Genomic DNA, 19,367 nt, shown 5'->3' with positions numbered 1-19,367 from the left:
TTTAACTACGGGTATTGGGTGGAAGTTTTTAAAATAAAATATTGGTAATCTAGTGATTCTAAGCAGCCATATGTATGATCCATGATCCGGATTTATAGTAAGTTTTCCAATCAGGCATGTGAAAGATCCTGAATTCGGACAAAATGCTCATAGCCTTGTAGGCACCTGACTGATTAAGCTTTAACTAGAGCTGCCTATAGTTCTATATATTTTACCATTCTCCGAAATTTAATTGATTCCTAAAACTATTTTCTAAGTTAGCATTAAAAAAAATATGGACGCAAGTATGCAGCATTCTCAATGGAAAAGTAATTGCCTCTACTTAGGCTCTTTTAGCAAACCAAGATATGATTTCCTCAATTTCAATAACAACAGAAATGTTCTCCCTCAATTTGAGGGAACCTCTCCCCACCAATTCACACACCTTTTGTCTTGTAGAAAATCAAAGGCTTTTACCTCTATAGTCTAGCTAGACACTACTTATATGTTAGATGGTGATTGATGACACTGTTGCTAGTAAGCACAAAACTCTTAATTTAAACCATTTGAAATTTAAATGTTAGTCAGCGACTTGAGCATTGATGTATGTGGAACTCATAATGCATTGTGAGTCTGCATCAATTGATTATAATTATTGATATATATGAGACTCACAATGCATTAATAATATCAGATCGTATACCAACATGAGTCGATCTGACCGCGGCATTGCTCTAAGCCCATTTAACATGTCAAGTCATAGTTTAGTTGCAAAAAATTATTGCCTTTTACATATGCACAGCACTGTCGACGGATCTAAGGACACCTGAGGAGGAATCTAGAACGACATAATTTGATGCTCCGAGTATCCATACCTACACAGAACTCAGCTTGCATCTTAACACGTGTTCAACAAGATGTTTTAACCCTTTCCCAATTCAGATTATCAAGGCGAGAGGGGCCATAAAAAGCTACGGCCGAAAACATATATACTAGTGGAGCACCATGTGCTAAAGCTAGAGGTAGCTCACTGGTTTTGCACAAGAGAAGAAAGCCAGCTTTAGAATCCCTAGAAAAAAGCGCAAAGAAAAATGTGTTACCGAAGGACGAAGGAATGCCACATACCCTTCAGATCTTGTCAATCAAAACCATCCACACACTTGGTGCAGTTTCTGGAAGTTTAATCATAATTAATTGATGTGTGTGTTAACGAAGGTGTTAATTAAGTTAGAATCTTTTGGTTTTTATTAGTTTAAACCCCTCAAAGATACACACTTAGCTGTTGGGAAGATTTCTTGCTTTTAAGTATGGGGAATAATCCTATTTTATGTTGTGTATACGTGTAGATGCGGGGACCTAATTTTGATTAGGGGGGCTTTTATAAATGAAAGTGACAACCTCAGGGTTTGTCTTCCAATAGAAAAGATTAAAGGTAATCTTTTAAAGTATTTGACTAATAGCTTTTTATTTTTTCACCAACGGGTAAGATGTGGGTTAGGTTTTTCACTTTGGCTAGCAAGCTATGATTGGCCGGCGTTGTTATATTTGGATGTGGTGCTCTCTAAACCATGATTTTAGAGCTTAATTACTATATAATAATATGCACTTAGGTCATAATCCACCTAAAAATGGCTTAAATTAAGGCGTAATTCAAGGGTTGTTGAAATCAATGTTGCAATTAACCATATGCGTAGGGTTTAGAATTTGGCAGGCATTCATCAAATTAGGGCACAAAGTTAGAGGAGATAGGAGGGCATGATGCTCTTAGTATGGGAAGAGGGAAACATGGAAGGGCACTGTGTGTGGCACATACAACACAAACAAACTTGACTTCGTTGAGAAGAGACCTTGGAAATCTTGATGACACACTAATCGCAAACATCCTATCCAATTAAGCACCTGCTTTATACTTTATGGTTATAGACATTTTGTAGGGCCTATATATATATTTATATATGAAAATTTGGCTTTAGTAGAAATTAATAATGGCTAAGGGGCTTAGGTAAGTGGGGGCCTAGCTAGCCTATAGCAAAGCATCCATCATGCATAGTGGACAGAATTCTAGGGTGTCTCTTTCATGTGAAAATGATTGGTGGAAAATAATGCCAATGCATTCTGTAAACCCTAGTGCAACTTTAACTACTTGATTAAGCTAGTGTATTAGTTGATGTAATTAAGTCAATTAATCTTAAAAAGATACATAATCTTCCTTTTCACAAACATGTAATGTTATTGCCACACTAAAGGGTTCAAAAGGCCAATGTTCATGTTTATACAAATATAAATAAATAAATTAGATCCATAAGATCTGATTAGCCTGTGGAATTCAGGCGGGACCAATGCAGTGCATATTCTCTTTTTTTTCTGAAGGGAATAATATGGATGAAAGTAGTTTGATCAGACAGATGTAAAAGATGGTTCCAGATGCCATTTAGATGTTAAGCTTTCCCTTAAAAAAGGGCATAAACATTTGATTGTGGCTAATTAATAATGGCTGGAAAAATATCTTAGTACACTACCATTAGCTGTTTATCATCTAACTCGGAGTTGGAAGATGGGAAACAAAGGTGGGAAATGTCGGGATAAACATGACACCCATTAGTTTAGTCTCGTTGATTCATTTAGTGATTACTTGATTATTATTTAATTAAAACCCCATAAACAACTCAAAAGCTTACAAAAGGAATCCCTACCACGCCATGCGCATGCCAGCTTAGCTGAATCCTGCTCCCTCTCTCTCTCTCTTTCTCTCTCTCTTGCTTGCTTGTCACTTGTTTCATCCTTATCCGTTTATTACCATTTGTTTACTTTAATCCAAATTAACCGTAGTAAACTCAAAGAGCTTATCTTTGCCAAATCTTTCTTTGTATTTCTTTTCTTGCTTCAAAGACTACCAACCGAATAAATTAGCCACAAAAATCTAACCCTAAAAACCATATAGCAACAACGACATGCGTGCATGCACAGTGTTCACGGACACCAAACCCAATCAATGACATTTCTTGACTTTGGCAAACCAACCCCTCCAACTTTTACTGACAGCCCTCTTTTGCACCATTCGTTAAAATGGGGTCCAAATTATCTATAGAAAACCTTACACGTGTCATACTACAGGGTCTGCATCTTTAAATGAACTTGGAATGCTTTTTTACTTCATTCTTACACCAATGTAGGAATTACTTGAACCAGTTTTCTTTCTTTGATTGATTGAATTTTGGCGCAAATAGAAAACCCACAAAAGAAGACCTTCCCCGTTCCATACACGAATGACGTATGTTTCGTTAGACAATATTGCATTCGGTGAATGTAGCCTACCAAGTGTTATGGATCCGTGGTGGCGAGAGAGACACAAAGAGAAAGTGTATATGAAACTGTTTTAGGTAAGTTTTTCTATCAGCACATATATACTGGATAAGATTAACATATACATAAGAGGTAAAATAAGATAAGCATCATCTTGTCGTAAGAAAAGGCATGCCGGGACTGTGTTTCTTTATTCAGCAGAAAGCTTAATTGGTTCCACAATTAGGGCTAATATGACACATTAAGAAAAAGTCAAAAAAATATCAAAACACCTTGCGGCTAATTAAGCAAAACATGGGGTTGGTTGAGTCATGACTCATGTGTAAGAAGTGAATGGTACAATATGGCGGCTAGCGTAGAGAGAGAGAGAGAGAGAGAGAGAGAGAGAGAGAGAGAGAGTGTCTGTGTGTTTCTGGTGATTGGTTGTATATATTATTAAGGTGGGCACCTGATTCTTGATTGGTAGGCAGGTCACTGTGAAATTGGTCTGTCTATGAGAAGCTTGCGCGTGGATGGATAGAATCTGTGGTCCCTTTGGAAATACTTGGGGGGGTTTTGACACGCGTACAAGGTTCTTGTTACCCCCATGTGCTCCCCTCTTTCGCATTTCAAGCTATCCTTTTCACACACTTTCAAAGCTGCCACAGCCAAAGTCTTCATTAACCAGAATGGCTCTGGTGAGCCGGCTAAAGCTCAAGGGGGACTGTCTGTCAGTCATCTTGACCAAGCTCAATTGGCCTATCAATCACTTCTTGCTCCCTCTTTCTGTGAAGAACGCTAATGGTATGTAAAGTTTGTAAGAGTTTGCCGACAGTTATTTACGCGTGCATAAAATCTTTAAAAGGTAAAATTATTGCGACAATTCGGATTAAATATCTAATTTTAAGTGTCAGACTGATGTGACAGGGGAATCTAATGGCCGAAATAAATAGGAAAGACATTTTAATTTTGGTGATTGAATATATTTGTTGAATTCTCACATGGTTTTTGTACCATGATCATATGTATGCAATCGTGCTAAATGCTAAGGCCAGGGATTCTGTTACTTGTGCTATCTGATTTGAGAGATCATGATATTCCCTCACTAATTGGATATGGGATCAAGTTCTCCTTGTCAAATAAATAAATAAATAAATAAATAAAAAACAACCACAACAACAGCAACCCTAAGTATATCCATATGGATTTGGATGCTACATTTTCTTCTTTTTCTATGCTATTTATTTTGCTTACAAATAGTCTTGTCTAACCCTAAATATCAACCTTACACATGCTGTGAGAAGACGAACATTTAAAATATCATGGAGAGGACTTGCTTTTTGGGGCGGGACCTATTAGCTTATCCTTGACATGTTGCTTTTGCGCCCCAATTTAACAAATAACCTTTTCAAGGACAGACATATATAGTGGCTGGGAGTGCATACTTCTTGTTCATACATGAATGTTCCCGCAACTTTGGTCAAGTTAGATAGACATGCCACGTATGCCCCCATGCCCCAGTCATTTCATTTCATCATCTGGTTTTTCACTGGAAAGGTGCGAAACCCTAGGGGAGAGAAATTTAAAATAAAAATAAAAATGAGGAGGATTGGATGAGAAAGCGACTCTGCCATGCTGTGTGGTTGTGCGGACGATAGGGAAGATATTGTTGCTTTCTATTTGTAATTCAGTATCTTTCCAAACACAAAGGGAAAAACAGTGAACATGAAAAGAGAGATCAATTGGGAGAGCAGGAAACGTTGAATTTTTTTTAGTTTGTCTCTTCTTTTGTTAGCTCTCTCTTTCTTTCTTTCTTTCTTAGGTTATTAGGTACAAGAACTCAATAACTTTCTTTCTCAGCTAGGTTATTAGGTTATTAAGTATATCATGAATCATGTTCAAGAGGGAGCTAGAAAAAAAAAAGGATAAGATCACTTGGGTTCTAATCAAAGCACTTTAAAACACAAAAGAAAAACCTTATTTTAATTTTTTTTTGTAGAATCTCATAAATCTTAGAATGAATCATGTGTCATATGTCAAGAGTGTTTAAAGTGGTAAGAAAAAAACGTCAACAGTGACGACATCCCCGGTGGCCCTCAATTTCCTCCAACCTCCTCAATTTTTTATGAACTCCCCTTAATACTATATGATTCTATGGTAAAAGAAGGGGGCTCCAATTAAGCTTTTTCTATTGTTGTTACATGCTTGTTAAGCAAACACAAAACACTCCAAGATGCTTGCATTTTCACCCATCTCGAGCCACGCATGACCTAGTATATTGTATAAAGCCAAAGCTAAGCTAAAATGGGTGTGGCTTGGCTAGTCTCTTAGCCTAATTGACATAGAAAAGAGGAAAATACTACCCAATTGGACAACAAAAGTGAGTTGCATATCCAAATCCATAGGCCAACCACACCAATTGTTTATTCACTTCGAGGTGGTCAGGTTTGGGATCCCAACCCATCCGGATTTACAAAGTTCGTGCGTAGTTGAGAGGTTTTTAACTTCTTCTTCATACCATAATTACCCTTATATGTTTTGTTGTTAATCACCAAATCGGGAAAGCCTAACCCAACCATGCTTCTCTAGGACAGTGGGTGAGTTACATCCAAATCAGTATTATACAAACTTGGTGTATTAGTTTTAGGCCAAATTTCAATTTAGACCTGTAGTTTGAGTAAACTTTTCATTTAGTCTCTCTTCGTGACTTAATTTTTGTAATTTATTAACGGTTGCAATTCAAATATAATGAATGATACTTTCATTTTTAGTGTTATCATATTCTATTTTTGTTTCCCAATCAAGATTAATTATATTATTGCATCAATCATAATGGCCATGGAAATCTAGAACATCTTCTCATTTGTAGGGTGAATATTGAGCCAAGTTTTTATGGATCATGTTGTTCTTTTTCTCTAGCATTTTTCAAACTATATATTTGAAACTACACACTATAATAAGTATTCGTCACTAGTACACTTTCCCATGTTAGCCTTCGTACGTTTATGCTTTCTAATTAGTGTATGTATATAAAAATAAACCAAATGGCACATCCAAAATTTTCCACAGAGTTAAGGACATTATTGTAACATCATTCTTTTGGGAAAAACAAAAGGGTTGGAAGGAAGAACACAGAGAAAACTTTTCCCTTATAAATAATCTCCATGCGTTGTCTCCCAAGCCATTCAACTTCCACACATCTGCTTCCTGAAAGAAAGTGAGAGAGGCAGAGAAAAAGAAAGTTGCAGAGAGTGACAGAGAGAGAGAGATAGCTATAGCTATAGGAATTAGCTAGGAAAGCATGACAACCAAGACCAACCACCAAGTTGTTGAAGAAGACGATCATATGCTACTCATTTCTCACTTGTACCCTTCCGATGTCTACACCCAAATTGTACCCCAGCAAGGTACAACCTTCAAAAGCACACAAACATTATTATTATTTTTCCATTGTTTTCCTATTCTCACATTTTACTTAACCAACTTTTTTTCTGCTGTGTTTAGGAGCGTCAAAGCCTAAACGACGTCGTAAGAAGAGCAAAAGTGGAGAGGCTGGTGGTGCTGGGCACAAGAAGAGGAAGCTGACTGCAGAACAAGTGAATCTTCTTGAGCTCAATTTTGGCAACGAACACAAATTGGAGTCTGAGAAGAAGGACCGGCTTGCTTCTGAGCTAGGTCTTGATCCTCGACAGGTTGCTGTCTGGTTCCAGAACCGAAGGGCTCGTTGGAAGAACAAGAAGTTGGAAGAAGAATACTCCAACTTGAAGAAAGAACATGACAACACTGTTTCTGAGAATCGCAAGCTTGAATCCGAGGTTCATAGCTCTCTCTCTCTCTACACATGTCATTTGGTTTATGTGAATTTTACATCTTTGACTTTGTTGGGTGTTTAGTTTAGTTTCCAAGGAAAATCGAGGAAAATATATATATAAAAACTCAAGCGTAGATAGGATTAAAACTGTAAGTTTCTTCAAAATTTTCTTCAGTTTTTTTTGGAAACCAAGGGTGGGTTAAAAGTAGATCATTTTCTTGTTTAGGGTCGATGTGCGTTCTTTATTATTATTATTTTGTTTAAAAATTAATTACTTCATTTCTTAAAAATATCATGGGGTCCCTAGGTATAGTTTAATTCATTAATTTTAGAAGAAAATATCACACTCAAGCTGATATTAATGGCTTTTTCATTATGTCCAAGTACTCTTAACCTTTGAAAAAGAGAGAAAAAAAGAGAGAAAAAGAGAGAGAAAAGGACAAGGTGACCCACCACATAGGCACACATAGGAACGTGCATGAGCTCTTGGCTCGAAGAAAGCCATGCCACCTTGCTGGGTTTGGCCACAGAAACACACATAAGGGGTGAGGAAAAAAATGATAAACAGTAGCTTGCTGCCACCGAATCAGACAACAAAAGGTACTTGTGTTCCAGTCCTCAAGGGATGTCCGTACAATGTGTTTTAAGGTGGTTGGTGGTGATGGCCCCGTTGGGGGGCCTTGCCAAGACTCGCTCGGGGAAGGAACATCACGTGATCACTCACGTGAGATATCATGTAGCCCTTAACACACACCTTGATATGTATATATATGTATAGTCCCATAAAATAACATTTGGTACCATTGTTGCAGATGTCGAAGCTCAAGGAGCAACTCTCGGAGGCTGAGAAGGAGATTCAACGGCTCTCAGTGCGCGTAGACCATGGCGGCTCGAGCAACAGTCCGAGCTCCTCACTCTCTATGGACGCCATTGATCCTCCATTTATAGGGGAGTTTGGGGTGGAGGAGTACGATGATGTTTTTTACATGCCCCAGAACAATTACATTCATGGCATGGAATGGATGAACCTGTACATGTGAATTTAATTATCAACATAATTAGAATTTTGTAGATAGTGACAAGCTAATGTAAATCGTTGTCTTTCCCTCTATGTAGTAGCTTAGTGTGCTTGACTAGGAATTTGGAAATTAATGTACTTATTATTAATATAATAACTTCCCTATTGACTGAAAACTCTAGTTGTTTTTGTCACTTCATTAACTTTTAACATATAATATAATTGCGTGTTTTATAGACTTGTCCATGCCTTAATCACCCAAATTAATAGTTATAAATTTAAAACGTCTTCTCCAAGTACCAGAACTTTGTTGAATATTTTGTCCATTACTCCATGCATCCTTAACCCTATGCTATATGCTTATTTAAATTAATTTAAATGAGCATATTTTCCCTCCACATATAGATCATTAACAGAGAGTGCATTATAAACATAATGGATTTCTTTAATTAAGCTAAAATTAACTAAAACCCCAAATTACATCGTAGTTAATTTAGTTTGAGGACTGAGCTGGAGGAATATACTTCAGCTCACCATTGGGCCCAAAAGGGATAAGAGGTGGTATTTCATTTTGGTCTGAAGATATATATGAGCTACTTACTATTAGGCCCAAAAGCGTTCCCCAATTAATCCGAAACCTAGTAATTAAAGTAAATTTTAAGCTTTTTACTCTATAACTTACCGGTAAGTTATTGAGTTTTTAGATGTAAAGGCTTTTCACTCTATAACTGTAACTGTAAAATATAAAGTTAATTTTGAAATTAGTTAGGTAAGTTAAACTAATCACCAGGATTTCCATGTCAATCTCAAATCTCATTGATTTTTTTTATAAAAAAACAAAAAAACAAAAAAACAAAAGGCTAGTGATCAATCTACATCCATAGGATGAAATATTAAGCAGGGAAAATCTGAGTGTAGATTTTAAAGATGATGTTCCATGAAATTTCAAGGAAGGTTGCCTTCATAGGGGTCAATTTTTTTTCCATTCAACTTTACCCATTTCAATCTGATTAGCAACTTTACTGATTAGCAAATCCTCTCTTCTTTATTTTGGAGCTACAATACCAAGCTAGCTAAGTGGAGGAAGAGACCATGCTCTCATTACAATTGCAGCAGCGACAAACTATATCCAGAGTCCAGACGACTTCATTGGACTTAATTTTTCCTCTTCTATTTGTCATGGTCGCCGATTGAATAATTCATGTCACGATTTCCCCGAGGTTAAGTAATTAATGGTTGCCGATTGGATCACCGTCGTCTAGTGTGCTCCAAAATCATCGCCTGTTAAGCATTTGGACGCTCAAAACCGTCGTCTATGTGAAAGAATAAAAAAGTTTAGGGAATTTTCATGTCAATTCCATGAAAAACAAAGAAAAAGACAAAGCTAGTTTGCAGATAATCTACGATGGATATTATACATCAAATTTTGTTTTTACTATTTGTAAGGTGCCTGCAATCCTTAAATTCTTCTATAAATACAAGTAGTCTACGGAATACAAGCAGAATCAATTGAGGGCTGAACCACTCTTCAGAATCAAATTGAAGGCTGAATGATCAACAGAACTCGGGTACGTCTTATAAACCTCTTGCACTTGTTAATTTTCTTTTTCTTTAACCAACAACGATTGTAGGTGAGAAAGTACTTTTATTTCAACTGAAGTTAACACTTCACTGCTTGTATAAGCTAGCCATAAACATAGACTTTGAGCATCGTGTTTGGACTGAATTCATCAAGTTTTTAACGAACTCTCTTCCGAATTATAGGTCACTCTTTATGATTACCAGAAAAGAACTTCAAATAATGCTTGCCTTGCCCACTTTTGTTGCTTAATTTTTGTACTTCTTTTAGGCATAAGTTCTACAAAATCAAACTTTGTAAGCGTTTCTCTGCATCGACTATCAATGTTCGTGTTCCCAAAACCAGCCCCCGAGCCCAATACCAGTTCTACTGATGCTGCTGATGTTGCTGAACTACTCGTAAGTCTTTCAATCTTTGCGTTCAGCCAACTCTCTGCCACTGATCAACATGAGAAGACGAAAAAAATCTATGATAAAGTAGTTGAAGATGTTGTAGTTCAGCAAATCCCGGAGGAGAGTGAAGAGGATTTTAGACTCAGAACATTCACAGAGCTATTCAAGAAACTTCCCTTACCTGATCAGAACCATTTCCTGTCAACTGTTATAAAGAAGTTCAAGCGCGAGAGGCAAATTGGCGAGTTGATCTCTTGGTTCAGTACTCAACTAGACGCCAATGATCAAAATCAACTGATTGAAGAAATTGTTCATGTTAAACCTGATGAGGAAACTAATGAGGATTTCAGACTCAAAAGATTTACACAGCTTTGTAAGGATTATACTGACTATGTTGTCGCCTGCAGGGAAGAATATGTCAAGAAACCAAAACATACACAACAGACATTAGATACTCATGAAGTTTGTTCGGATTCGCAGTCCCGTTTTGCTGAGTTTTTCTTAGGTTTCTCAATTATATGGTTCAAGGGACAAAGCTCATATGATCAATGGCAGCTGATTGACCAACTCTGTGATGGAGTTAAGGGTGTTATGGTTGAGAAGCTCGCAGACGAAAGTGAGGCAGATTTCAACCTCAGAAGATTCACAGAGCTATGTAAGAAAGTGGCTGACTTTGGTGTACAAGTCCACTTCCTTGACAAAGCTGAACAGAAGCTGCTGCACAAACGAAGATATCTTCCGCACGGGGTGCTACTTCAGCCCCAAGATTCTGCCAGTGCTGCTGAATTACTCTCGCAGCTCTCAAGTTTCTGGTTCAGCCTACTATCCCCCAATGATCAACAAGACGAGATTGAACAAATCTCTAACAAACTTGCTGCCGGAGATGTTAATGTCGAAAGACTTGCAGGGGAAACAGAGGAAGATTTGAGAAGGAAAACATTCGCAAAGCTGTTTAATAAAGCTCCGGTCGGTACACGAATTAATTTATTCAGGGAGTTTAAAAGCAAATTCGTCAGTGAGAGACGCTTCTGTGAGTCCATTCTTTTGTTCAGGCAACTGGATTCCAATGAGCAACAAGAAACGATTGAAGAAATGTTTGATCGCTCAGGGAAGGTGACAAGCAAAGATGTCAAAGATGTCATACTTGAGAGACTCTCCGAGGAGTGCGAGGAAAATTTTAGGCTCAGAAGATTTATAAAGCTGCGTAGTACGCATCCATTCCTTTTGGATCGCTTCTTTAGCAGCGAAGCTAAGAAGTGGGATCTAAAAAGTCTACATATGCAGAAGACGTCAGGTAAAGAAGAGATAGAAGAAATCAAGAGGTCCCGCTATGCTGAATTTTACTTGGGGTTGTCAATTATTTGGTTCAAAGCACGATGTGCCAGTGATCCAAGAAACCCCATTCAAGTACTTCTTGGTAAACTTGGAGAAGGTGATCATATAATTGAGAAACTCGTCAATGAGACAGAGGAGGATTTCCGGCTCAGAAGATTTACAGAGTCGTTTCAACAACTTCAATTCAGTTCCCAGGAGGATATCGTGAAATATATTTTAGAACCAATATTTCATGATCTAGGTTCCCATGGAGAGCTAAAAAAGGAGGAGAAAAAGGACGGCATCCGGTTCTGTGGAAGGCCTCGGTTAGCTAAAAAAGTTCGGTGGGTGAATTAAGTCGAAGATCATGAGGAAGGGAAACACCTCTCCGCTGGTTCAATTTATCCCATCCGCCAAAAAAGCTTCATTTGGCTGGAATTAAGTTCAAGGCAAGGGAGGCAAACAGCTTCTTTGGATGTCAGATTCTGCAACGGGGTGCTTGAAATCCCGAACATAACTCTAGATGATCTACGCACAGATATTTTCCTCAACTTTGTTGCATTTGAACAATGCTACTCCCATTGCTCAAAGCACATAACCACTTATGCTGCACTGATGAGTTGTCTCATCAGCACGCCTGCGGAGGCAGCATTTCTCAGTGACAAAAAATATATTGAGAATGATCTTGGAACCGATGAGGAGGTTGCTCATTTCTTCAAAAACCTTGGCAAGGATGTGCCTTTTGATATTGACGAAAGTTATCTATGTAAGTGATGTGAATGAGTACCATAGAAATATTTGGCACGTGAGATGGGCTGGTTTTAGATTGAAGTATTTTGACACCCCATGGTCTTTCTTGTCAGCTGTAGCTGCTGTCGTGCTCCTACTACTCACTGCAATTCAGGCCTTCTTTGATGTGTATGATTATTTTAATTCATTGGCCTCTAGTGGAGGGGGGAGGCATTAGGAATAGCGGAGAAAGTGGTGGTTATAGTTGTTGTTTTTTTTTCCCCTCAGCCAGAGCTTTGTAAGAAAGTTCACCATGTATGTTGAATATTATCTTCTTTTATTTATTTATTTAAATTTATAAATTTAATCTATCTTGAATCATGTCACAAGATTGAATTGTCACATATCTCCCATAGCTACTTAGCAGAAATTTGAAGTACTTGGTGTTACGGTCACACCTCACATGACAGGACCCGCCCCAAATTCTCGAAATCTAAGATGAATCATGTTGAAATTCTGATATCACACCGATGCTGGGCCCACTTACTAAAACTTTAGCATCTTTTCCAAAAAAAAAGAAAAAAAGGAAAAGGGACCTAGACTTTCTGCAGAGTTACCCTTGAAAATGGCCATTTACCAAATTCTTTCACTTGTAAAACCATAATTTAAGAAACCAACTGCCAGCACACACAATGCAAAACACACAGTTTACGGAGTAGGCTTCTATCCTTTGAATAATTCAAGACCGAACAACTAGCAATGCTCTTAATGAATTCAAATAATTTTATGAATACCACTGTAATCAACATAAAATAACTTCTCAAATTTTCAACTTGTAGAAAGGCAATAATATACTCTCCACCAATTTTCAGCATGCAACAACTACCAACTATGAACTAACACCAGCAATTCTAAGGGCCTCGGGCCCGTTATACAATATAATCAAACCTAAAATCAATCATTTAATTCAAAATGGATCTCAGACCTGTCTGAACCACATACACTATTTATTAAAATCTATTCAAGTGATAACTGAGAAATAAACAAGCGTTTAATCTCGCTCAAGTTTAAATCGAGCTTTAGGCGTACCAACATACTCAAAATTGAACCAAACAGTAATAATCAATAGGATTCAAATCCAATAACCACAACAAAATCCATTCACATACTCTAAATCGATCAATCCTTTTAAATAAAGTTTATTTCGCGGTTGCACCTAGGTGAGACCTCAGGCTACCTACGTATCCTTGGATGAGGGATCAAGCCACACGTAGTTCTATATTGACAAATCACGATTTCAGGTGATATACGATTATTTAAAGCAAAACCAACGATAAATTTTAGATTCATCTACAACTTCAAATCCGACAAAACACATACTGAATACATTAAAAATTCCTTCCCTTATGTCAGTTCATCCTCGCAACCATACCCTATCCAAGGCGTATGTTGCCGCATTACATTTTCCAAATCATGACTTAAACATTCATATCTGTGCAGAGTACTCACGAAGCACAATCTCATGAGTCTCAACTCATAAACGAGTCCACATATACATATACATATATATATATATAAATACACTCTCCTCTCACCATCATCATGTATCAGGAAAAACAATCCAATTCGAGAATCGTTTGACTAGACCACATGGAGGAATCCTCAACAACCATATGACCAGGGATGAGCCGTCCAGCCTAGGGACTAGGCTAATGAGCACGCACAACAGAATCCTCAATACTAGTGCACCTGTGACAAGTCCTACGCGCGCAGACTACTAGTTATCCATTTCCATGTATCCAAGTATCTATGTTCAATGTTTCCAAGTATTAGTATTTAAGAGGAGGTACATATGATAGTGTACATCATGTACCGGGGAAAACAATACAACCGGGGATTGTTTGAGTGATCCACATGGAAGAATCCTCAATTGACCATGTGGCTAGGGAACGAGCCGTCCAACCGGGGGACTAACTCTACCAACACATACAACCAAATCATCAAGACTTGTATGCCTGTGACAAGTTCTACGCGAGCAGACTACCTAGCTAAGGGTCTACTGTAACACCCTATCAAGGATGCCCGAGTTCCAATGAAGAGCTTGAGTCAGACAAGTGAACACTGTGAAGATGAGCTCCTTCTGCTGGGGCACCAATATCCTTGTGTCCTTTGTCAAGGTCAAGAGATCCCAAATAGCTGCCAGCTACTTTCCTGGTTTGGAAGCAGAGGAAAAACAGTTTTAATGTAAAAATACATTCAGGGATGTTTCCTCATAGCAATTCTAGGGGAAAATTTTGCAATATGGATTCAGCATTCAGCAAGTCACATGCATTCAAAAGTCAATAATATCTTACCATGAAGGTGGCCAGGTCTTGAGATACGTCGAATAAGAACGTACCACCTTCAACTCCCAAGTCGCTTTCGAGATCTAGTTGTTTCTCTGCATGTACAAGTAAAGGCCTTCTGTATTTTGCCAGTACAGACAGTCCCTCGTAAGGAAGAGATAATTGAAAACAATATACAGATGTTTGAAAAGACATTAGAGTTATGCAAACAACATTGCATCTCAGGAAGCCAAATGATCATGCAAGTCTTCAGCCATCACGAATGAATAATTGATTATGCTGATTAAATTAGTACAGATAGAGTTGGATAAGCAGGAATTCAATGAAGTCATTGATTCCATTCTTAATTTATTTTGCAAGCTAAATCAGATATTTCTATGACAGTGGGAAGACTGAATCTCATGAAACAAACCTTAATATGACTGGCATTTTTCATAAGAAAGCCATTGATCCCAGATGGACACATTAAAGACTACAAAAACGGACAAGGAAAAATTTGTCAGATGAGGATTATATAATGTCCTATTCATCCTGCAAAATCTCTAAACAGAAATTCATCTTCATGGCATTTGTACTATTCTATTAAAACGTGTGCCACTTTCACTTCTTGAATAGTTTACCTTCAAACCAAGAACACCGGCATTTAACAGATCCTCAAGAGCAGACCCATTGAATGCGTTTTCAGGAACAAGACCTCCCCAGAAACCTGCCAACAGTTTGTATGTAAAAACCAGTAGTTCTCAAAAGTTGTAGTATAATGGCATCCCCAAACATATATGACAGGACCCGCCCCGAATTTTTCACAAAACCCGAGACGAATCCTGCGGAGACCCCAGCATCACACCCATGCTGGTTTCACTCCTTAAACAAGTAACCTCCTTCTTTAAGAGGAGTAAGGGCATGAGACTTTCTGCCGAAAATTCGGCAGAATTTCCCCTGTAATTTGAACATTTCCCAAAATTTCCACCTGCATAAAACGCATTTAATAACCACAACTGGCAGCAAGCACAATGTAGTAACATGCAATTCATCTAATTGGCCTCCGGCCTTCAAATATTCCCAAAAAGATCTGCCAACAAAGTCTTTAGATAAAAATTTCCTTAAACATGGCAAGAACAAGCTCAAACACACTTATAATTGCCGAAAGCAAAACTCACCACTAACTTTCCCCAATCCAACAAACGAGGTTTTAACATGCATCAATTATCATCTATAAATTATCACCATTCATTCCAGGGCCTCAGCCCATTATTACACACTTTATTCAATAGTACACCTACACAACCCTCCCTTAGCCAACCGGGAGTATGAACAAAATCTAAACATACCTCGATTTCAAACGAGTTTCGGGGCCAACAACAAGGTCCGCATCACACTCAACCAAACACATAATTAGAGTTTAACCCGTGGCTGCGCCTAGTTACCCCAGGCTGCCTACGTACCCTTACTGAGGGATCAAGCCACACGTAGTTCTTTCATATCAACGGTCACATCTCCGATAATATACAATTAATTAAAGCAGAACCAACAAATACATTTCAAATTTATCACCAATCAATTTACAATGAACGCATTCTCAAACTCTTCCTTTACATCAAATCAACCTGCAACCATACCCTATCCAAGGCGTACGTTGCCGAACAACATCTCCCAAATCGGGGCGTAAACATTTATACATGTACAAGGTCCTCTCAAAGGACAATCTCACGATTTCAATCCCGAATCAAAAACCACATATATGTATATATATAATAACACACACCTCTCACCATCATCATGTACCAGAGGAAACAATCCAACAGGATCGTTTGACTAGTCCACATGGCAGAGCAATCCCTCAATTCACCATGCGTCTAGGAACGAGCCGTCCAACTGGGGACTAACTCTCACCCAGCGCGGACGAAGAATCAAGACCCGTGACGTAAATGATCATACGCGTGCGACTACCTAGTCAAGGGTCTCGGTAACACCCGTTAAGATATGCCCGGGTATCAACACATTCACGATCCATATCCATTTCCATGTATCAGTATCCAAAGGGAGGTACATGTGATGCTGCACATCATGTACTGGGGGAAACAATCCAACAGGGGATTGTTGACTAGCTCACAATTATCCGGCCCTCAGCGGCCATGTGGCTAGGAACGAGCCGTCCAACTCGGGGACTAACTCTTAGCCAGACGTACAGCCGATAAAATCAAAGCTTGTACGTCTGAAAACCAATCCTACACGCGCAGACTACCACCCCTCAGGGTCCACGGCAACATCTCGTCAAGGATGCCCTGTATTTCAACATATCCAAACCATATCATAATATTCCCGGCATCCCACAATTCCAGGATCCGTAATCCAAGAAAGCCCACACGCCCGAAACACGGCACGTGTGTGAATAGTAACCAGGGAAGGTACGTATGATGGTGGAGTTCGTAACCCTTATCACAACATTATAAAATGATATTTTCTTCCTTAATTCAATTGTGCCAAACCTCTATATCTTTCGGATATATCATAATTCTAAATCAGATAAAAACACATTGAAATATTAACACTTCCTTTCCAAGGCATCGTATTAAGAAGACATCCGAAGGGCCTCATTCGTCCGATTTGGTGGAGAAATGAGAGAGAACGAAGACTTGGAAAATCTGTCAAAATCTGTCCGGAAACAGCTCGGATTTCTTCAATTTCCGGCCAGTACCGGTGGTTCCAGCGGCTGAAATTGGTCGGGACGGGAAGAGGAAGGAAGCCCGGTCATTTTGGTACCGGCCCCGTCGAGTTTGGTGGCGGACGAACGAACGGCCGCCGCGTGGCCGGCTGCGCTGCTGTCACGCGAAGAAGAGAGAGACAGCACCAGCAGAGAGAGAGAGAGAGAGGGTTTTCAGATTTTATTAAAAACCCATTTCGAAATATTTACAATTATGCCACTGAAGGTGTTTTGATCGTATCTCTCTCGTCACAACTCCGATTCGAGCCCACTACGTGTCTACGGACTCATCTCGCCGTGCTCTACGCAACGGTACTGTTGAAATTTCCAAATTCCATCCCGATCAAAAAGTCAACTCTAAACCTCACAAAATAATCTGAGGGCAAAATGGTCCTTTTATATGAATAAATTAATATGCACCAATTTATTTAGAACCGGGTCCTTACAATATATATATAGTTTTTAAGAGGATACCAACATCGATCTAAATTCTGCTCAATGCGGCCTTAATGGATCACTATTTAGAGGCATGTCAACCAATGTAATAATCCCACCCTGATGGAAATCCTTTCCATTCAGCTCTTCCAGGATCATCAAGATGTGCATGCCTGCAATTAATAAAAACCGAGGCATTTAAATTCCAATGGAAACCTTTGTGACTATATAGAAAAAGACAAAGTGAGAAAATTTATTGTGGTATCTTACGCATCAATCAAGCCAGGCATGACAACAGCTTCTCCAACTTGGCTTTTCCATGCTTTTCTTCTTCTTCCACAATGGAGGCAATCTTCCCCTCCTTTACCTCAACTGCTCATTTACACATTTCATAAATGAAACAAAATCAACCATTTGGTGCCAAAACAATAATATAGAGCTGTAATGTGGTTTCTAAAATGTACAACGGACGATTGTCCAATTCGAAACTATTGTTTGCACATGCCTGCTCCATAAATGACCCTGTGAGGCAACATGATGTCCTTGCTGGTTATCCAGTAATGTTGGTAAGTAAGCAGGCTGCAGTTTTTCTGATATTGCTGTAAAATAAAAAGTAAATTAAAGTCCATTATGACACTCAAATTGCAATGCAAGCCAAAACAGAGGAAGTCAAATACTGCGTAGAATTCATAAACAAACCAGCAAACCTACAACTTCTTTCTTGATCGGTTCTTCACCATCATCTACACAGAAATATGCTCATGTGAATACAAAATGCGTTGGTATATACGCAGAAATTTGTTCATGCAAATTGGAATGTTTTTTGTTGGGTACAACAGCATATTATGGACTCGGTTTAAACATTTTTGTTGAAGTGATCATCTCCAAAACTGGTAATCTCCAATTGCAGCATTGAGATTATTAGTTTAAAAGAATTTGCCTCTGGTATTTTCATCTGTGCGAGTAATTGCTTGGCTCCTTGCTAATGCAGAACCTCATTGCTACTCAACTTGGAGTTCAGAGGATCACAGGCATTACCGTTTTCAACACAAGAGAGGAACAAACATACGACCCTTTCCATCAATGCCTGTTCTTAGACTCAAAAAGGGGTCTGTAACGGCAAACAGACCCAATGTTCGAAACTAATTTTCAGTTAAATATAAACAAAAACAGAAGGGAAGAGGAGTCGGTTAAAATTGCAGGGTTGTATATTGAAGTGCTGGTACAACTTGATTTACCAACATGTCAATCCCAATGTTCAAAACTAGGCAGTGGGCGGGCTGCAAGCACGGGTCTAACGCCTAGAGGAGTAATCGGGGGCCCATCTGTTCTTTTGTTTTTTTTTTTCATCAACATATAAATGCAATTTTCCTTCTCAAACCCTAACTCTAACAAGAGCCGTCTTCCAGCCCCTCTCTCTCGCTCAGACTTCTTCTTCAATCCTCATCTGTCTGTCTCTCGCTCTTAGCACCATCGTTATCTCGTCCCTGACCTTGGAGATTCCAAAATGGCGAAATTTTTTTTTCCTAGGCGCAGCACCTGCCTAGACCACCTAGACCGCCTAGCGCCCGCCTAGACTGCATAGCTCCCACCTAGACAGCCTAGCGCCCGCCTAGACTGCGTAGCTCCCACCTAGACCGCCTAGCCCTCCTAGCGACCGCCTAGCCCCCGCCTAGACCGCCTAGCCCCCGCCTAGGCCATTTATTCAGTAATATTAACAATATGAGTGACAGTGTGTCCATGGATGAATGTTACTGACCTTCAAATCTCTATGCATTACCT

The 19,367-nt window shown here is 38.9% G+C and overlaps 2 protein-coding genes, 2 long non-coding RNA genes and 1 pseudogene across 4 annotated transcripts; 3 read left to right on the top strand and 2 right to left on the bottom strand.

Moving 5' to 3' along the window:
* The first annotated feature begins 6,435 nt into the window (after positions 1 to 6,435).
* Positions 6,436 to 8,266, top strand: HB40 (homeobox protein 40). The gene is made up of 3 exons (XM_008243415.3): positions 6,436 to 6,668; positions 6,766 to 7,076; positions 7,885 to 8,266. Exons 1-3 carry the CDS (start codon positions 6,563 to 6,565, stop codon positions 8,110 to 8,112), a joined length of 645 nt encoding a protein of 214 aa, XP_008241637.2. The 5' UTR covers positions 6,436 to 6,562; the 3' UTR covers positions 8,113 to 8,266.
* An 829-nt stretch (positions 8,267 to 9,095) lies between these two features.
* Positions 9,096 to 11,732, top strand: LOC148914626 (uncharacterized). The gene is made up of 2 exons (XM_089042440.1): positions 9,096 to 9,658; positions 9,940 to 11,732. Exon 2 carries the CDS (start codon positions 9,993 to 9,995, stop codon positions 11,730 to 11,732), a length of 1,740 nt encoding a protein of 579 aa, XP_088898566.1. The 5' UTR covers positions 9,096 to 9,658; positions 9,940 to 9,992.
* A 10-nt stretch (positions 11,733 to 11,742) lies between these two features.
* LOC148914625 (UPF0481 protein At3g47200-like) lies at positions 11,743 to 12,475 on the top strand (annotated as a pseudogene).
* Positions 12,476 to 13,490: 1,015 nt separating this feature from the next.
* On the bottom strand, positions 13,491 to 15,157 carry LOC148914624 (uncharacterized). The gene is made up of 4 exons (XR_016122572.1): positions 15,070 to 15,157; positions 14,862 to 14,921; positions 14,459 to 14,567; positions 13,491 to 14,315 (listed from the first exon to the last, which is right to left on the bottom strand). It is a non-coding gene; the product is annotated as an uncharacterized LOC148914624 (long non-coding RNA).
* Positions 15,158 to 15,532: 375 nt separating this feature from the next.
* Positions 15,533 to 17,240, bottom strand: LOC148914623 (uncharacterized). The gene is made up of 2 exons (XR_016122570.1): positions 17,040 to 17,240; positions 15,533 to 15,896 (listed from the first exon to the last, which is right to left on the bottom strand). It is a non-coding gene; the product is annotated as an uncharacterized LOC148914623 (long non-coding RNA).
* Positions 17,241 to 19,367: the final 2,127 nt, after the last annotated feature.

The sequence above is a fragment of the Prunus mume genome, linkage group LG8 (genome assembly GCF_029339155.1).
Source record: "Prunus mume cultivar Tortuosa linkage group LG8, ASM2933915v1, whole genome shotgun sequence".
NCBI classification, from domain to species: domain Eukaryota; kingdom Viridiplantae; phylum Streptophyta; class Magnoliopsida; order Rosales; family Rosaceae; genus Prunus; species Prunus mume.
Note: the sequence above shows the minus strand (reverse complement) of the source record. Positions and strands in the feature narration are given on the sequence as shown.